General features: G+C 49.3%; 2 protein-coding genes and 1 long non-coding RNA gene across 5 annotated transcripts in view; 2 read left to right on the top strand and 1 right to left on the bottom strand.

Moving 5' to 3' along the window:
* Positions 1–19,437, top strand: part of LOC310745974 (uncharacterized protein) — a 618,230-nt gene that overhangs the window by 241,882 nt on the left and 356,911 nt on the right. The window lies entirely within an intron of this gene.
* The window catches only part of LOC310746292, a 284,046-nt gene that overhangs the window by 50,436 nt on the left and 214,173 nt on the right, over positions 1–19,437 (bottom strand). The window lies entirely within an intron of this gene.
* The window catches only part of AGAP3 (ArfGAP with GTPase domain, ankyrin repeat and PH domain 3), a 100,983-nt gene that overhangs the window by 38,750 nt on the left and 42,796 nt on the right, over positions 1–19,437 (top strand). For all 3 annotated transcript variants that reach the window (XM_083579327.1, XM_083579326.1, XM_083579329.1), the window contains exons 2-6: positions 7,449–7,507; positions 12,110–12,197; positions 15,015–15,100; positions 15,811–15,952; positions 17,872–18,006. In XM_083579327.1, coding sequence (XP_083435453.1) covers positions 7,449–7,507; positions 12,110–12,197; positions 15,015–15,100; positions 15,811–15,952; positions 17,872–18,006 — 510 coding nt within the window. The remainder of the gene's footprint in view (positions 1–7,448; positions 7,508–12,109; positions 12,198–15,014; positions 15,101–15,810; positions 15,953–17,871; positions 18,007–19,437) is intronic.

Raw genomic sequence — 19,437 nt, 5'->3', positions numbered from 1 at the left:
CATTTTATTGCATTGCTGCTGCAATTCCACAGAATTCAGGTTTTGCTAGTGTTCCTGGCAGAGACGCCCGGGTCCCCCTGAACGAAGCCGGGGGGGGGGGCTGGGGTCGTCAGTCCTGCGCTGCATAGATGGACCCACGGCCTGACTCTGCGCCAGGCGGCTCCCTCCGTTCCACAGTCCCTGTCTGGGCTTTCCTGCGTTTCCTTTCCTTCTGAGCTCCCTTTTTGCAGGCCCCCTAAAGGGAACCTGCAAGTCAGGATTGTGCTGCCTGATGCAGGTCGATGGCCGTCCACGAAAGCTGGTTGTGCCATCATGAATTTGTTAGCCCTCAAGGCCGTACTGCTCCAAAATTTTATTTTTCAAATGACGGACTGACTGATTGATTCTCAGTGAAACATCTGGCTAGTTCAGAGGGTTAAGATTTTTGAAAACTGGGTTAAGATATTTGAAAACTTAAAGAAGGAAAGTCCATTGATCCATGAACCGTCTGCAGATATAGCCTATTCAAGCTTATTTTTCTTAATGCTGACCATTCATAATGTAGGCATTTTCTTCACATATGTGAGCAGGGCTGGTCGGGGGAGGGGGGGGGTGAAGACAAGCAATACGGTAATTCGCTATAACGTTGTTCGCTGCTGCTGCTCAGGCTGCCCAGATAAAGCATTTTGGTTACAAGAAGTTCATTCCGATTGTGCAAATAAAATATCACAGATAGAATTCTGCAGGACGGGTTCTTAGTGTGTGAAAACAGTCCCAGTTGAGGATGCCCAGGTGGCGGAGATGTCAGGCCCCATCCTGGCTCATGGGCATCTTCACTTGGTTGCAAGTGGCCAATAGCCAGGTGCAAAATGCGGCAGGCGGATTTTGAACCCTGGCTACTAGTCAGGATGTCTAGGCTCTGCCTGCGCAGTCTTCTGTAGCAGCGTAAGACAAAAGGCTGAATTGAGATGCAAAATAAATCTGAGGCTGCAGTGCAGGTGCCCAGCGTGTCTCCCTCCTCCCCCCAGCCTGGGCAAAGTGGTGCATCTTCTACCACCTGTGAGGACAGGTGCATGGCAAGGCAAGAGCCCCACCCCAGGTGTCTCTTTAGGCCAGAAGGCCGTGATTTCAAACAGAATGGGACAAATGGTTGGGGCCGCGTCACAAAAAAGCACACATGACTTGACACCTCTCTAGCATCCAAGGGCATCTTTTTAAAACAAGCAAGCAAACCATGTTGGATTAATCTTCAACCCAAATTGGGTGCCGTTATAAATGAGCCTCTCAAAGCAATTTTGAATTGTAGGGAGACTCTCTGAAGTGGCCAGAGAGGCTTTGGGTTGCTGCAAAGATGCTGCAGTCTCACAGTTGTGGCTTTTGCAGGCGGCGTCTGCGTGGTCCTGACAGTTTTCCTTGTTCCGTTTGATGCAATGGTCTCAAATGATGGGTAGCTGTTTTCACTCACAGATATTTTAAATGCTGTTGTGTAGTGCTTCTCTAATATAGCAGTAGCTGACTTTTGCAGTTTTGATCGTCTCTGGGTCATTCCTGGAGGAGCAAGCGCCGTTTTGAAACACACAGAGCTGTAATAAACCTTAATAGTCACCACTTGTGAGAACATGTTTCTCTTCTTTGCTTTCTTTGATTATTATTTTTTACCAGCGGGGGCAAAAATGTCCATTTTCCATGAAAGCCGATTCCCATATTTCTCCTCCGCCCTCTTTCATGCCCCCCCCTTGTGGATTTTCTGTGTAACCTCCAAGCCTTTGTGTGTAATATTCTTGCTGTTACCCGTAGGAAGTTAATTCCTCGAGTTCCTCGTAGTTCTCTAGAGTGAGGCTTGAGCAGCGAAGGAGCCAAGTTGCGGGTCAGGAAAACAACAAGGAATTGGGTTTGTTGGACTGAAGTCAGTGCACCCCTTTCCATCTCAGTCCCAGGGCAGAATTGCAACGCAACAGGCAGTTCTGAGATTCTGCCGGGGGGGGGGATGTATATTTGGCTACTGTCCAAAGGGCCCTATGTTTTCATTCATTCATTCAGAACATTATAATCCACTTTTCCTTCCAAGGAGCTGAAGGCACCACACCCAGTTCCCCCCCATCCCGTCCCATTTCACCCTCACAACAAGCCTGTGAGGTAGAAATTGTTATTATACTTACGGATAAAAAATGCAGCACAGAGATAAAACAGAAAAACTAAAAGCATGGAAAGAAAGATGATCATCAAAAAGTATTAAGCCTGTATAGAATTTAAACAATATAAAAAACAAATCTATTAAAAATGCAAATAGCAACAGCCCAAGAAACGTCAGCGCACCAGGCCTGTCTATGAAAGCAGCCAGATCCTGAAGGCCTGTCAGAATAAAGGAGGGAGCCTAGTGGGCGGTTGAAGCTTGAATTATAGAGTTGGAAGGGACCCCAGTGGTCATTTAGTCCACCCCCTGCAATGCAGGGATGCAGGGCACTGGGGGTCAGGGTCGGGGACATGGGTGTGCTGGAGGATGCAGGTGCCTTCGGCTTCTAATCCTGCCATTCCCAGTTGTGGGATAACTGGCTCAGGTTCATGTTTTGTGGGGAGGCTGTTCTCCCCGATCTGCATATGAATCTTCCAGATATTTGCATTTGAATATTGCATTGTTGCTCTTTTCTGCGTGGGAAAAGGAAGTTAGAATGTGTTGAAGTAACTGAGGTGTGTCCTTGGGGTTGCCTGTGCAGTCCTGTGTGTCTCCAGGAGGAGGGCAGTCTGCTCTGACTCACTTTCCCTAAATCCTCCCCCAAGTTCCTGGCCCTCATGAAGGAGTCGTGAATCTGAGCAGGTTTGTTTGTTTACTTGTTGCCCACCCTTCACCCCAAAGTACCAAGGGGGGTTGCAACATTAAAATGCAAAATTCAATTGCAAAAAACAAGGTGGATCCTAAAAGCATACGCTTCCCGTGGGGTGTCCTCTGCTTTTACCAGAAGCTGAATAGTGAGGGTGCCAGACCCACCGCTGCAGAGAGTGCCACGGTTTAGGGGCCACCACAGAGAAGGCCCTCTTCCCCTTAACTGCCACCCCAAACCAGCCCCCGAGAGGGTCTGCAGGGAAGGAGTTAGCCTTTCAGATATGGGAGGCCTGAGTCATTCAAGGCTTTGAAGGTGTGTTGGGGGTCGGAGACCCTTTTGCCTGCCTGCTTGGCATCCGGTCCAGATAGGACCCCAGCCTCCCCCAGCCCCCAGTTTGGGTCTTACGGAATAGCTGTGAGGGAAAGAGCAGTTTGGCTTTGGAATGGTCTCCTTCGGAGGTTTTAAACCTTCGTTGGAGGTTTTTAAGCAGAGATTGCGTGGATGCTTGGCTTGAGATTCCTGCATTCCAGCGGGTTGGGCTGGATGACCCTCAGGGGTCCCTTCCAACTTGAAAGTTATTTGATTGCATGGCCAGGTTTGGGTTTCTGCATAGAGGCTGCGGAGGAAGAGGTGATGGCAGAAGTTGGGGGGGGCCTCTGCGCAAGAGACTGGCTCAGCCTGTCTGGGCAGGGCTGGGGCGCGGCTGGAGCTGAGCTCAATCCCGTGGGGGGTGGGAGGGCCTCCCCGTTTGCTGAACTCTGTGCTTTGACCCGGGCAGGCGTGTTGGGTGGGGCCCCACCCAGTCCGCAGCCCCCGCCCCTATCCTGAGATGCCTCCTCCATGGGGCAGGTTCGAGAGGAGAGAGATGGAGATGAGCTGCTTGTCTGTGTGGCTCCCAAGGCTTCCTGAAAGGGGGGGGCTCTCTCTCCCTCTTGGACAGACCCCATTCCTCCCCCTGCCTTCTGCCTGTGGTGCCCCCTCCTTCCCTGCCCTTGGGGGGGCATGACACTGAGAGGCATCTGCCTCTGCAGAGACCTGGAGCAGCCAGACTCGCCTAACCAGTTTGGGTGCTGTTCTGGCAAGCCCATTGCCAGGGGCTGCTGCTCCTCCTCCTGCCTGCTGCTGCCTTGAGCTGCTCTGGGATCTCCAGCTGAGGCAGGCAGCGCTTGCCTCCCCCAGGCTTAAGCGCATGGCGAGAACCCTGCTGGATCAGGCCCAAGAGGACCCTTCTAGTCCAGCACCCTGTTCTCACAGTGGCCAACCCCCCCCCCCCCGCAAACTTGGGACTCTAGATAGACTGCCTGTGGACCTGGAGGTTCCATTAAAAACATAAGAAGAGCCTGCCTGCTGGATCAGGCCAGTGGCCCGTCTGGTCAGCATCCTGGTCTCTCAGCGGCCAACCAGGTGCCTCTTATGGGCATCTCTTAGTTGGTGGCCATCCTGTGGGAGGGAGTTCCATAGTTTCCCAAAATTCATCTTTTTTATTGTCTTCTTCATAAAGGCCCATGAAATATTATCAAAGGCCTTTTCAGCATTTATAAACATTAAAGCAGCTTGTTTCTCATTCCTGACCTCTAGGTAGTCTATGTCATCAATTATATTTCTTGTATTATCCTACCTCTGGCGTCCTGGTAGGAAACCAGCCTGATCATGATGAATTATTTCTACCAAAACTCCTTTCATTCGGTTGGCAAGTATATTGGCAAATAGCTTATTATTTAATAAGGAAATTAAAGGCCTATAATTTTTAAGTGAAAGTAATTCCGCATCTTACTTTGGGTTCAAAGTAATATAGGCCTCTTTCCAAGTCTCTGGTACTTTACCTATATTTGAAATCTTGTTCATTACTTCTTTTAATGGTTGTACCAGTAAATCCTGCAACTTTTTATAATACTGTGCTGACAAACCATCAGGCCCTGGCGTTTTATCTATTTTAGCTTGCTTAATTGCAGCTTCCACCTCCAGCACTATTGTCACATTTAATAAAACTATTTTTGGGGAGTTCCATAGTTGAACTCAGCGCTGCATAAAGAAAGGCTTTTAGGGGTCCCCTTTGTTGGGAGAGAGGAAAGAAAACTTCTCTCCATCTTTCTCTGTTCCGTGTTTATCATTATTCACCTCCGCCATGTCTCCTCATAGTCAAAACAAAAAAATTTTTTTCCTTCCAGTAGCACCTTAAAGACCAACTAAGTTAGTTCTTGGTATGAGCTTTCGTGTGCATGCACACTTCTTTTGTTTTGACTATGGCAGACTAACACGGCTACCTATCTGTAACATGTCTCCTCATAGAGGAGCTCTTCCGTCTCCTTGATATTTTTGGCTCCCCTTTTCTGAACCTTTTCCAGCTCCACCGTGTCCTTTAGGAGGTGAGCCTGGCTGTGACCCCCGAAACTGAACGAGGGCTAGCTGCTCCCCCCACCCTCCAGGGGCATGCAGGAAGACGCTTGGGCCAATTTGCCCTTTGCCAAGCACTTGACAGTGGGGGGGTGAACGGGGTGCTTTTAGTGATTGGGCAGGGGTGCATTTGGTTCTTGCAAAGAATTGCTTCCTCTCCATTTTCCATTAGTACCTCCATTGGCGCCTCTGCAGATCTCTGGGATGGGGCAGGGCATGAGCCAAGGCCTCCTTTGCCCTCTGGGAGTGGCACTGCCATGGCCTCTGGGCAAAGAGCTTGCTGGTAGCCATGGGAGGAAAGGAGGAGCCGAGGGCAGTGAGGAGGTCCATCGTATTAGAGCACTACCTTGCATGCAGAAGCTCCCAGGTCCAGTCCCAGTTTCTGAAACCCTGGAGAGCTGCAGCTGCGAGTCAGTGCAGGCAATATTGGGTAGGTAGTGGATGGTTCTCTAGACCAGATGGGTGGGAGGTTGCCTGCTCTTGATGGGGTTGCACTTCCCCTGAAGGAGCAGGTTCACAGCTTGGGGATCCTCCTGGATCCTTTGCTGTATCTCGAGGCTCAGGTGACCTCAGTGGCCCAGAGTGCCTTCCATCATCTTTGGTTGGTGGCCCAGCTACGCCCCTATAATAAATAATAATAATAATAAATTTTATTTATATCCCACCCTCTCCAGCCGAAGCCGGGCTCAGGGCGGCTAACAACAATAAAATAGTACAACATTCTAAAATCAATTCATTATCAAATTAATTCAAATCAAATTGATGGCAACCATTAGGCTAAAGTTCTGTGAGGATTACCGAAGGAGGGGGTCAGACTGTGCCTTGGCCAAAGGCCAGGTGGAACAGCTCTGTCTTGCAGGCCCTGCGGAAAGATGTCAAGTCCCGCAGGGCCCTAGTCTCTTGTGACAGAGTGTTCCACCAGATTGGAGCCGCAGCCGAGAAAGCCCTGGCTCTAGTTGAGGCCAGCCTAACCTCTCTGTGGCCTGGGATCTTCAGGATGTTTTTATTTGCAGACCGTAAATTTCTCTGTGGGACATACCAGGAGAGGCGGTCCCGTAGATACGAGGGTCCTAGGCTGTATAGGGCTTTAAAGGTTAAAACCAGCACCTTAAACCTGATCCTGTACTCCACCGGGAGCCAGTGCAGCTGCTATAGTACCGGATGAATGTGATCCTGCAGCGAGGACCCCGTAAGGAGTCTCACCACGGCATTCTGCACCTGCTGGAGTTTCTGGGTCAGTCTCAAGGGCAGCCCCACGTAGAGCGAGTTACAATAATCCAGTCTGGAGGTGACCGTCGCATGGATCACAGTGGCTAGGTCAGGGCGAGAGAGGTAAGGAGCCAACTGCTTAGCTTGGCGGAGATGAAAATATGCCACCTTTGCTGTAGCTGCAATCTGCGCCTCCATGGAAAGGGAGGTGTCGAAGATTACACCCAAACTCTTAACGGACGGTGCTGGCACTAATTGCACCCCCGCAAGAGATGGGAGTTGCCCCCCCAATCCCATATCGTCCCTTCCCAGCCAAAGGACCTCTGTCTTCGAAGGATTTAACTTCAACCGGCTCCCACGTAACCATCCAGCCACAGCTTCCAAACAGGGAAGGGATAGCCTAACTACTGTTGTCTGTGCTCTGGTAATCTCAAGGTTAGATTACTGCAATGCGTTCTACGTAGGGCTGCCTCTGAAGACAGTTCAGAAACTTCAGCTGGTGCAGAATTCAGCGGCCTGGTTGCTCAGCGGAGCAAGACGGTTTGAGCCTATTACACCAATCCTGGTCCGACTGCACTGGCTACCGATTAGTTTCTGGGCCCAATTCAAAGTGCTGGTTTTGAGCTATAAAGCCTTAAATGGCTCAGGATCTCAATACCTCAAGGACCGCCTCCTTCCATCTGAACTTACCTGGACCCTGAGATCATCTTCTGAGGCCCTTCTTCGTGTGCCTCCTCCTCGAGAGGTCCGGAGGGTGGCAACATGAGAACGGGGCCTTTTCTGCAGTGGCTCCCCATCTGTGGGGGGTTTCAGATGAGCTGCTGGCCCAAGAAGAAGAATCAGGTGGTGTTTTATTGCCTCTTTGGGCTCCTTTATGAAAGGGAAAAGGGGCGTAACTTGCAGAAATCTACAGGGTGTGCAACCCAGCACTGACCAGCCTGAGAGATGTGATGTTCTGACAAGCCCCCCTTCCCCTCTGTTTTTCTGGGGTGTCTTTGGCTTTGAGGGGCTCCCTTCACCCTCTGCTTCTCTCTCTCTCTGCAGATTCCTTTGTCAACAGCCAGGAGTGGACCTTGAGCCGGTCAGTGCCGGAGCTGAAAGTGGTGAGTTTTCTGTGGCTTTTACCTGAGAACCTCGGGAGAATCCAAGGGCCCCCGCCTAGCCCAGAACAACAACAATAATAATAATAATAATAATAATAATAATAATAATAATAATAATAATATTTGCGGCTTCCAACAGAATATTAAAATACAATAGTCTATTAAACATTAAAAGCTTCCCTAAACAGGGCTGCCTTCTAAAAGTCAGGTGTCTTCTAAAATATTGCAGAATCTACTTTTGTTGTCTATCAGTCTCCACGTTACAGGAATTTAAAAGTGTAGGAATGTCCTCAAGAGCCAAATTCCAATTGTCCTCTCCTGTGATTGGGAGAAAAGGCATAAGATCCTCATCCAATCCATAACTTCCTGAGGAAATCCTCCCCCCCCCCAAAGTAACAGAAATAAACTGTCAATGTAGTTTGACAAAAGCCTTTTTAGCATCAAGAGAAATAACTGCAGCCCCATCAGCTCTTTCACTGTTTGAAGCACCCCCTTTTCCTACTAACCTCAAATTATCTGCTCCCCATCTTTGGCAAATAATATTAATGTACTGCTATAGCCACCACAGTCTGGTTAGCAATGACTCCTGTTATTATCTTGCTGACTACAATAATTAAGGTGTTTGGCCTATAATTTGGACTAGTTTGGTCTTTACCTGTTATGTACTGAAGTTCTCACCCTGGGCCAGCAGGGGGATACTGTAGATTGTTATGCAAATAAGGGATCGAAAGTGACGTTCAGTGATTGGATAGTTTTAGAAAGTTGTTACGGTAACGTTGTACTGGAGCTCTATATAAGCAGGCTGACTGAGCTCTTCAGTTCAGTTCTATTCTGGCCTCTGAATAAATAAGAGCTGTTTGAAGAATCACTGTGTTGTCTGATATGTTCACCCACAACTTAACATTACCCTCTTCTCCCTGTGGCTGATTGCCCCATGGGTGCTTTCGGGGAATCCCGATAGACTGCCTCTGGACTTGGAGGTTCCACGAGAAGAGTCCTGCTGGGTCAGGCCCAAGGGAGCCCACTGAGCCCAGCCTCCTCTTCCAACAGCGGCCACAGTATGAACGCCCATCCTCCCTGCTTCGGAGGTCATTTGGGGTTTGGGTCCATGGCTGGCCCTAGATATGTGCCCTCACCCCTCACTCCCCAGGGTATGACGGCTGGGGGCTCAGGAGTACACACCTACCCATGTTGTTTTTTTTTATCCTTGCCATGGATGACACCCCATATACCGTATTTTTCGCTCTATAAGACGCACCAGACCACAAGACGCACCTAGTTTTTGGAGGAGAAAAACAAGGGGAAAAAATTCTGAATCTCAGAAGCCAGAACAGCAAGAGGGATCGCTGCACAGTGAAAGCAGCAATCCCTCTTGCTGTTCTGGCTTCTGGGATAGCTGTGCAGCCTGCATTCGCTCCATAAGATGCACACACATTTCCCCTTACTTTTTAGAAGGGAAAAAGTGAGTCTTATAGAGCAAAAAATACGGTAAATCTCTGGTGGTCCAAGGAAGGAAGGAGATGTGGGTCTCTGCTTCCACTGGAGGCTGGAAGAATCGTAGAATTGCAGAGTTGGAAGGTCTCCAGCGGTCATCTACTCTAACCCCCTGCCACGCCTGGTCCCGAGAAGCACCAGGATGGCAGAAACTGGGGGTCATCCGTGTAGGACGTGTGGTTTTGACTCCCTTCAGAGCCAAATGGGAGAGAACGGAGGGTTGGGGTGGGGGTTGTCCAGCAGTCTGGGTTGACCACTGAGCTCCGCTGCCTTGCCAGCTGGGTCTTTTGTTAGAGCAGCCACCAGCAACTGAGGTCTCCAGTGGCCCCCCACTTGGGGGCTGAGCCCCAGAAGAGACGTGTCTGAGCCTGCAGGTGGGGAAGCTTGAGCAAGATCTGTCTTCCCTGGTGCTCCAAAGACCCCCAATCTAATTGCCAAATGGCGCCTTAAACCTGGGTTAGGGTCACCACAACGGAATGTCTAGGTGCCATTTTCTCCCAATGAAGTCTAGAATAAGAATAAGAATAAATTCATTTTCTCTCTCTCTCTCTATATATATATATTAAATTTTCTGCTTTACAGTTTTAAATACTCATTTAAACACCCTTAAAATATCAACGACCTCCCTTCTCTTTCTATGGTTCTTTTTACATATCATAAATCCCTGCATATTTTACCAAAACTATACCTTTCAGCATTCCATTATTGCATCCATCAAAACTTGTTTACACTGTTGAATTTATCTTAATGCTGCCAGCGTTTTCAGCTGTTCGCAATTATTTCCCGTATATCCAATAAACGTTTTCCAATCTCCTCTAAACGTATGTTCTTCTTGTTCTCTTATTCTGTAGGTAAAGCCTGCAAGCTGTGCATATTCTGTCAGCTTAAGTTGCCATTCTTCTTTAGCTGGGACCTCGCTCGTTTTCCGTTTTCCATTCCGTGGAAGATGGACAATAATTTCATTTCTATACTGTACCAATAGCAGCCATGGATTTATCTAATCCGTTTTTTTAAGCCATCCAGGTTGGTGGCCTTCGCTGCCTTCTTTGGAAAAGAGTACCTGTGCCTTTAAAACCACCTGGGAGCCAAGTGAATCAGGTCAGGACTTCCCAAATTAACGGGTTTAACCCTTTGTTAGCCTTTGGTTCTTATTCTCTGCAAAGGCAAAGAGCGCCACCTTCTGGGCAAAGGCTGCAGTGCTGATGGGAGTCAACCTGCATTTTATTCCTATCAGGAGGACAGTTTGGGGTGGGAAAGGGTGCTCTGGGTTGCAGGCAGTTCTTTCCGGCAGGTGCCAGGTGGGCTGTCAAGGAGTGCCTGACACTGCCCCCTTAGTGTGCCCCATCTTTCTCCCCTCCACCCTTCAGAATCGTAGAGTTGGAAGTGACAAATGCAGGAATCTCAACTAAAACATTCGTGTCTTTCTTTCTTTCTTTCTTTCTTTCTTTCTTTCTTTCTTTCTTTCTTTCTTTCTTTCTTTCTTTCTATGAGATTTTTAATTACTTTTTTCCCATTGCACCATAAAATTAGAAATAGAAAGGAAAAGGACAATAGAAACAAAGATTGAGAAAAGAAAAAGAGAGAACAGTAAGATAAAGAGTAAAAAAATTTGCAAGAGAATAACTTATTTTCCATCTGCCTGGAAGAGCCCACCACTTTCCTTTTAATCTTTATTTGGTTTTTCAGATTAAAATTTTACAATCATATATTGAAATAAATAATAAAAAACAAGATTCCAAGGAACCTCTTGGACTTCCCTCCTCCCCTTTGTGGGTCCCTATTATTAATCATTCCCTCCTGCATCTTTTATAATAATCCAAATCTTTTGCATCTCCATCATCTCCAAAGTTCACCATTAAACTACAAGTGATATTCCAATCCTTTGAGCCCACCACTTTCCAAGGCTGTCCGTTCCTTGCTGGACAAGCTCCACAGAAACGCAGGCAGGGCCACAGTTCCTGGCGCACTGCTCCGTCTTGCGCATGCTGGGACCGCAGAGAGGGAGAGCAAGGTCTGGCGCCATCTTGCCCGTGTTGCCAAGCAACATGGTGGGCGTCCAAGGCCTTTTTTGTTTTTTTCCATAAATTTTTGATCGCCTAATAAATCATCATTTAGTCTCCATCTAAAGGAGATTTGGCTTTCCTTTTGTAGTTCCGTAATCAAGGAATTATGATGTGAAAAGGTTCTGGGGTTGATTTCAATTTTTTTGACTCTTGTCTCCAATTCTTTGGAAATCCATAGGGAATCAATTCTCGAGCTGCTGTCATGTACCTGACTGCAGTGAGTGAACTCTTTATCAAACAAATGTTTTCTTCTCCATATATCTATCAAATTAAAATTTTGAGCCGTATCAAAGAAAGTCTCTGGTAACTTACCTTCTTTCGTCTCTTTTTTCTGGCTGATCTGTCTTTATCCAGAGAAGGAACTCCATTTAAGTCTCCCATTAAGATCATCATATTTTGATCTGCAAATTCGAGTAGTTCTGTTTTTTCTAATTTTTTGAAAGAGATTCCTTTTTTGTCATTGGGTGCATAAATGCCAACCAGAATCACTTTCTCTCCATGGATTTTGATATGTATTATTAAGATTCTACCTTTCTCACCCTTCTGAATCAATTTGGGTTCAAGTGCAGGATTGATATAGAAAACTACTCCTCTCTTTTTTGTAACTGTTCATTTATCTGCGTTTATATCCCCCCAAGGAGCTCCTGGTTGTCCATCTCCCCTTTCTACCCTCACAACGACCCTGAGAGGTAGGTTGGGCTGAGAATAAGTCACTGGCCCCCAAGTTCACACAGGGAGCTCCCCGCCCGAGTGAGGATTCGAACTCTGGTCTCTCCCAGGCCGTCTTCTGGTGCTCTAACCACTACACCACACTGCCTCTCAGATGAATGATTCCTCAGAGGCAATTGTCCGACTTCCTTGAGCTTACCTGGAATCCAAAGGGATCTCTCTCTCTCTCTCAACCATCGTTTCTGTGCTGGAAAAGACCACTTGGTGCATTTAAGGGAAGAGCGTGGCTCCCTCCATCACCCCTCCAGGCCCCGATCCAGCCTCCACCTCCCAAGCAGACGGGGCGCGGTGCTCAGCCTTGCCTTCTGTATTTCAGGGGATCGTGGGGAATCTGTCCAGTGGGAAGTCAGCCTTGGTTCATCGCTATCTGACGGGGACCTACGTGCAGGAGGAATCGCCAGAAGGTAAGGGGGCAGGCCCTCTCTGGCCCTCTTGTGGGTCACAGCCGTGCCTGGCACTCCCTGCTGTACGAAATTTATGCACTGCATAATTGCAAAATGCCCTCACTGCACGACTGTAGAAAAAACAACAACATTCAAAGCAGTTTACAAAAAGGGAATTTTTCTTTTAAACTGCTTTGAGGGGTGTTGCTTTTTCTACAGTCGTGCAGTGAGGGCATTTTGCAATTATGCAGTGCATAAATTTCGTACAGCAGGGAGTGCCAGGCATGGCTTTCGAAAAGTTCAAATAACAATAAACAGATTAAAACTCGCATCTCTTTTCTACATACCCAGGTGGACTTGTCTGAACAATAATGTTTTTAGCAGGCGCCAGAAAGGGGAAGGTGTCAATAGGCAGGGAGTTTCAAAGTTCAGCCGCTGCCCCACAGGCAGACTTGAGTTCTTACCTGTCTTACATGACCCTTGCAGCAGCATCCGGGCCGTCGATCAAAGTGGTTTAGGGGGCGCAGGGGGGCTCCAAGCCCATGTCCGGTAGGGACAGACGTGGGGTTGTGCCTTTCGCTCTCTGCCCTGTTCCTGTGCCCAGGGCAGAGAGCAGGATCCATCCCTTCCTGTGGTCTCCTCCTGTGGGAGAGGCCTCCCTCCATCTCTCAGACCCTCCTGGTCCTGGGGGTCAAGCAGACATGACTCCCCAGAGGAGCCCCTCTCCTTAATTCAATGGGCCACAGGATCCGGAAATCCTCTTTGCTGTGCTTCTCCAACCTCCTGGGAGAGACTTTCCTCTGGTTGAATCCTGGCATCCGCTTGGCTTCCCACCAGGCACCCATCCGAAAAAACCTTGGGTGCTGTTGATGTGAACAGTACGTTGGGACTGGGAACCGCAAGGGGGCTGCTGAGGCCAGAGACCCCCAGGCCTCCCCACTGCCTGTTTTGCCACCTTTAGAGTAGGGGTGGCTGTGAGTGAGCTTGGAGCATACTTGGCCCATAGCTGTCAACTTTTCCCTTTTCTTGTGAGGAATCCTATTCGGAATAAGGGAATTTCCCTTAAAAAAAGGAAAACTTGAAGGAACCGGCTTGAAGGAACCGGTTCTGCGCGTGTCGCTCTGCGGCGGCCCCGATTCTGCTGCAAGGCCCAAGTTCCACTCTTGGCCTCGTCTGCTGCCTCCTCCTGTTTTCTGCTCTCTTACTTACAATGTGCTCTGCTGAGAATGACACTTTGGGGGGCAGGTTCTAATGGTCCTTTCCTAAGCTCCTGGCCCTGACCGGGAGACCCCTAAAATCCCAGGCAGGGTGGTCTAAGGGATGATGGCCAGGGGCAGATTTCCAGTGGCCAGAGAGAGGGGCAGTTTCCTCTGGCCAAAGCCAAAGAGCTTGAGGCAGTGGGAGCAAAATGCTTTGGGCCTGAGTGTCTCTTTTGTTTTGGGCCGCCAGTTTCCCTGTGCCCCAGGGAGGTGAGTCTGTGGGGAGTGTTAACGGAGAAATCTGAGGGCTCCCTTAGACAAAAAACAAGGACACCAGCCAGGAAGACCAGAGCAAAACAGCAGCCAGTAGGCTTGGTCTTGATTGAAGACAGTTGCGATAGGACTCCCACCTGCCACCAGGTGGAACAAGATGGAAGCCCCGAATGAAAGAGAACCCAAACTTTTATTAGCTGCTAATCCCCATGTTAAAAAGGTAAAGGTAAAGGGACCCTCACCATTAGGTCCAGTCTTGGCCGACTCTGGGCTTGCCGTGCTCATCTCACTTTACTGGCCAAGGGAGCCAGCGTACAACTTCCGGGTCATGTGGCCAGCATGACTAAGCTGCTTCTGGAGAACCAGAACAGCACACAGAAATGCCGTTTACCTTCCCACCGGAGTGGTACCTATTTATCTACTTGCACTTTGACGTGATTTTGAACTGCTAGGTCAGCAGGAGCAGGGACCGAGTAACGGGAGCTCACCCCATCACTGGGATTCGAACCGCCGACCTTCTGATCGGCAAGTCCTAGGCTCTGTGGTTTAACCCACAGCGCCACCCACATCACTTAATCCCCATGTTACACCCCCCTCCAAACTACATCACTAATACATCACTAATACATCATGAAAGGGGAGGTCTGGTGGCAGTAATCTGAGCATCCTGGACCCTGCCCCGTGGTTCCCCTTGCCCTCCAACAAACACCCATCAAGTGGAACAAAAGAGATCTTTACATTTCCCTGTTTCCAAGTTAATCACACCCTTTTGTCTTCATCTGGGTTTGTTATTTCTGGAATGGCTACCTGTCTGGCACTCAGGTATCAGGATGCCAGGGATTATCACTCAGGCAGAGGGGCTGATGAGGAGCTGAGCTCACATGTCTATATGCATTTCTGAAGTTTTCCCAGTGAGACAGTACATAGATAACATTTATCAGTGAATTCTTACATTTGGTATCGTGCAGCAAAGGCCCTTTGAATAGATAGGAAGAAACTGTGATGAAGTGTTTTATGGGGACAAATCACAAAAGCCACAAAAGTGACTGTGCTGATTTTGGTAGTGGGCTGCGTGTGCACAATATCTGCTGGAGGGGCAACCCCCCCAAACCTATACATAAATTCCTGCAACAGGAGCACCATTAGGTCAGCCCCCCTCCTGTTGATGCTGGACGGAAGACAGAGAAAGAGAGAGGGGACTTATCTAGGGCAGGGCTGGGGAGACTTGGGGAGCCAAGCCCAGCGCTCTTTCTTGCAGTTGGGGGGGGTCAGATCCCTTGCCCAGGAGGTGGACCTTTTCCAGACTGGCTCTGTCACTGATCTCTCCCCCCACTCCACCCCCTGCCCTGCCTTCCTGCCTCCCCAGGTGGCCGGTTCAAGAAGGAGATTGTGGTGGATGGGCAGAGCTACCTGTTGCTGATCCGCGATGAAGGAGGCCCTCCTGAACTGCAGGTAAATCACTGGGCCCCCCTTCCTGGTGGGGGTCAGGGAGGGGTCTTGCTGTGGGTCCCCCTCAGCCTCTGGGAGTCGCCTCTGAAAGGCCAGGCTTTGGGGTACTCTAGCAAAGCTGACCGGAAAAGTTAGAGGAGCCCCAAATCAAAAAATACACAGAGAATGGAGATTATTCAAGGAGTGTATAAGATTATATTCTAAAAAATGATATTATCCTAGCAGAATTGAATGATACTTGTATATAATAAACAAATCGAATAAATATACCAGAAAAATATACAGGAAAAAGCTATGAAACAAACTGTGCGATAAAATTAAGACAATAGAAAAACTACAACGAGAAAGATCGGAAGTTTCTTTCAGAAGACTTTATTAGATAAGACAGGATGTTATAACTAATATTCGTTTCTTATTGTTAATTCTCTTTTGTTCTTGTTTATTTTTATTTTCTTTATACTTTTCGTTTTATATCTTCGTGTTTAATTTTGTTGTAACCATTTGTAATACACATGTAGGATGGTATTTTAAATTAATAAAGACGAATTTGAAAAAAAGAAACACTTCCAGGGCAGCGAGAGACCCCTCGGACAGGAGAGCCAAGCATGGGGCTCCTCTGTTGTCCTGTTGGAAAGGCTTCTCAGGGGGTCCTGCTGTCCGCTGGGGGTGGCGGAGGCCATGCTGCTCTGACCCCCCCCCCGTTCTTTCTCCAGTTTGCGGCCTGGGTGGACGCCGTGGTCTTTGTCTTCAGCCTGGAGGACGAGATCAGCTTCCAGACGGTCTACAACTACTACCTGCGTCTCTGCAGCTACCGCAACACCTCGGAGGTGCCCATGGTGCTGGTCGGCACGCAAGGTGAGCGGGGGTGGGGCCGGTCAGCGCAGGGCAGGACCCCTCCGGCCAGCCTCGCAGCGAACTTGGAGGGTCAGGCAGTGGGAAGCCACTCTCTCTGGTCTGGGGATCATGGCAGGGTCTGGGCTGCCCTGCTCGGAGAAGGAAAACCAGGAATCCCACCCATAGCAAACTGTCTTGTCCCAGAGAAGGGTGGGCGAGAGGCTGCTTTTGTGGACTCACCTCTGGGTTGCAAGGGGGCTGCCGTTGCTGGTCTCCCCCCCCCATTATTATTATTATTATTATTATTATTATTATTATTATTATTATTATTATTATTATATAATTCATTTATACCTCACCCATCTGGCTGGCTTTTCCTACATTGTGATTTTTGCATAGCGTGCACACACACGCATCATGATTGGTGATATATATTGTCAGGTCGGAAATTATGAAACCGATATTACAATATGAACTTGGACGATATATTGCCCAGCCCTAGAGACCTCCGGGTATAGGGTGGTATATAAATTCTAATAATAATAATAATAATAATAATAATAATAATAATAATAATAAAAATTGTCCAGTAGCACCTTAGAGACTAAGTTTGTGCATGCACACTTCTTCAGATACCAAGAAAAGCTAATACCCAGAACAAACTTCATTGGTCTCTACTGGACAATTTTTAAATTTATTTCAACTGTGTCAGACCAACATGGCTACCTGCCTGAAAATAATAATAGGGGGTTGGCACAGATACAAAGCTAAGCCACCTTAAATTGCCAAATCCCCCCCAGCCCGTTCTGTAGGATGGGGACTGCCTTGGATGGGGGCAGAACAGAATGCCTTTTCCAGCCTGGCTGGCTGGCCCACGGCAGCGTTTTGTCCCAGGTCTCGCTTGCCCCACGGTCTCGACATTCTCAGGGCTTTGCTGCAGAGGGGAGAGGCTGCGAGTCTTCGCCCCGAGGAGCTTACAGTCTAGCGTTTGCCAGTGCAGTGGCAACAGGAGGATAAAAGGGGAAGGGGGGGGTCGGGCGTAGCGAAAAGCAAGTGTGTGGGAGACTCCCCTTGGCACCTGGGCTCCGTGGTGGATGTGGACCCGGGGGGGGGGTCATGTCTGGGGTGCTGTGGGGGCAGCAGTTTTTGTTCACAGGGAGCGATTTATCAGGGGGAGGAGGCCTTGGGGGGTCTGCTTGGACTGGGGCCAGAAGTGGAAAGGCAGTGGGTCAGGGGGGCGCCCCTCTCCAGCCCCTGGACAGATGAAAGGGAAGGGGGCTCTTTTCCTCCCCCCTGAACTTAGAGCAGGAAGGGGGGACCTGCTGTGACACCCCCCTCAAAAAAATGTGGTTGGCCTTCCACCCTTGTCCCTAACCATTGGGCAAGCTGGCTGCTGGGGTGCTGCAAGTGGGGGGAGTCTGGCCTGGCCCCCCAGGCATGGCGTACTTTGTTCGTTTGTTTGACCAAAATTTATACAGTGCCTGATTTGGGGGGGGGATGCCTTACAGGGTTCTGCAAAAAGACAAGAAAACCAAGGACAAAATTACTGCAAAATTACATGCAAAAAGTTAAAATTACATGCAAAAAGTTAAGATTTGTGTCAACTTCCTAAGCGTCTGGACAGGCTTTTTGAAAGGTGTGTTTTTATCAGAGAGCCAGGAAGGCGCCTGCTTGAGGTCCAGAGGCAGGGAGTTCCCAAGGACACACTCAATGACTGAGTTTTTACAAGGGCGTCAAATGGGTGTGATGTGGCAGTGCCCATTCTGCCCACGGAGGCGACTGAGTGGCTGCACAAGGCGCTGGCAACGGCCGGCCTGGCATTGTGCCCAGGCCCTGGGGCACTGTGTGGGGCAGCAGTGACCCCTGCCTGCTCCAGGGAGGTTGGCATCAGGGGGGCAGATGTTCTCAGGCCTCTCCCTGACCCCCTCCCTCCCTCTCAGATGCCATCAGCGCCACCAACCCCCGGGTGATTGACGATTCCCGCGCCAGGAAGCTGTCGAACGACCTGAAGCGCTGCACCTACTACGAGACCTGTGCCACTTACGGGCTCAATGTGGAGAGAGTCTTCCAGGATGGTAAGTGGGTGCCAGGCCGACCTTGGCCGGGGGACCAAGAGGGGAGCGGGGCTGCCTTGCTGGGGCGCAAGAAGGGAGCCCGTCTTTCCCGGCAGCAAGCGGGCAACGGCCTTTGCCCTGAATTGCCCTTTCTACCATGGTATGTTGACTGTTTTTTTAAGAAATACACCATTTAGAGTAGAGACTGCTGGTCCGTCTTGTGGCAGTGAGTTTCACAGGTCCCTTTATGTTTTGAGTGGTCTCTGTTGGTGGCAGGGCAGTATTTGCCCCCAGGGGCTTTGGGCTGCAGCTCCCATTAGCCTCCAGTCAGCCCCATGGAGAAGGCGGTAGAGCAGTGGTTCCCCAAGTGGGTGGAGGGATTACTTGGGGGTGGGGGCCGCTCAGAGACGAGAGGGTGGCAGGGGGCACTGTACTTGCAGGTGACTATCAGGCTTTGAAAAGCTGGCATTCACCAGACCAAATTTTGTTGGGTTAAAAGAGTTGTAATTTGAACAGGAGTGCAATTAATTGTTACTGTTTTTAATTGTGTTGTGCAAAGAGCTCTCCTGCGTAATGCATTTTATAGGGACCAAGGGGGTGACTGAGGCCTGGCGCTCTTGCAGGGCCTTTTCAGCAGCGGCTTTCATGCGACGGTCACCTCCAGCTTGACTACTGTAATTCGCTCTATGTGGGGCTGCCCTTGAAGCTGACCCAGAAACTCCAGCGGGTGCAGAATGCTGCAGCGAGGCTCCTCACGGGGTCTCTGCCATGGGAGCAGATTCACCCAGTGCTTTTCCAGCTGCACTGGCTCCCGGTGGAGTACAGGGTCAGATTTAAGGTGCTGCTTTTGACCTTTAAAGCCCTTCAGGGCCTAGGACCCTCGTACCTACGGGACCGCCTCTCCTGGTATGCCCCACGGAGAGCCTCAAGGTCCATAAATAACAACACCCTAGTGGTCCCGGGCCCTAAGGAAGTTAGATTGGCCTCAACCAGAGGCAGGGCCTTTTCAACTCTGGCTCCGGTCTGGTGGAACGCTCTGCCTCATGAGACCAGGGCCCTGCAGGATCTGATTTCTTTCCGCAGGGCCTGTAAGACAGAGTGGTTCCGCCTGGCCTTTGGCTTGGAGCCAATTTGATTCCCTCCCCCTCTTTTCTTTTTCCTTTTTTCTTTCTCCTCCTGCGATGAGGCTGCATTTTAATATTTTAATGTTCCATTATTTTAACGTTGTTTTTTAATCTTGTTTTTAAGTTGTATTCTTTCAACTTGTTTTTATTATTGCTTGTTAGCCGCCCTGAGCCCGGCCTTGGCTGAGGAGGGCGGGGTATAAATAAAAATTATTATTATTATTCTTGGCTGAGGGGGGAGGAGCCCTTGCGGTGCTTGGAGGCGGGGCCTGGATCGGGTGAAAGCCTTCTGATTGGTCTGGGGAATAGCGGCCTGTGATTGGATCTG

The sequence above is a fragment of the Podarcis filfolensis genome, assembly GCF_964270895.1.
Source record: "Podarcis filfolensis genome assembly, chromosome: 12".
Taxonomy (NCBI): domain Eukaryota; kingdom Metazoa; phylum Chordata; class Lepidosauria; order Squamata; family Lacertidae; genus Podarcis; species Podarcis filfolensis.
Note: the sequence above shows the minus strand (reverse complement) of the source record. Positions and strands in the feature narration are given on the sequence as shown.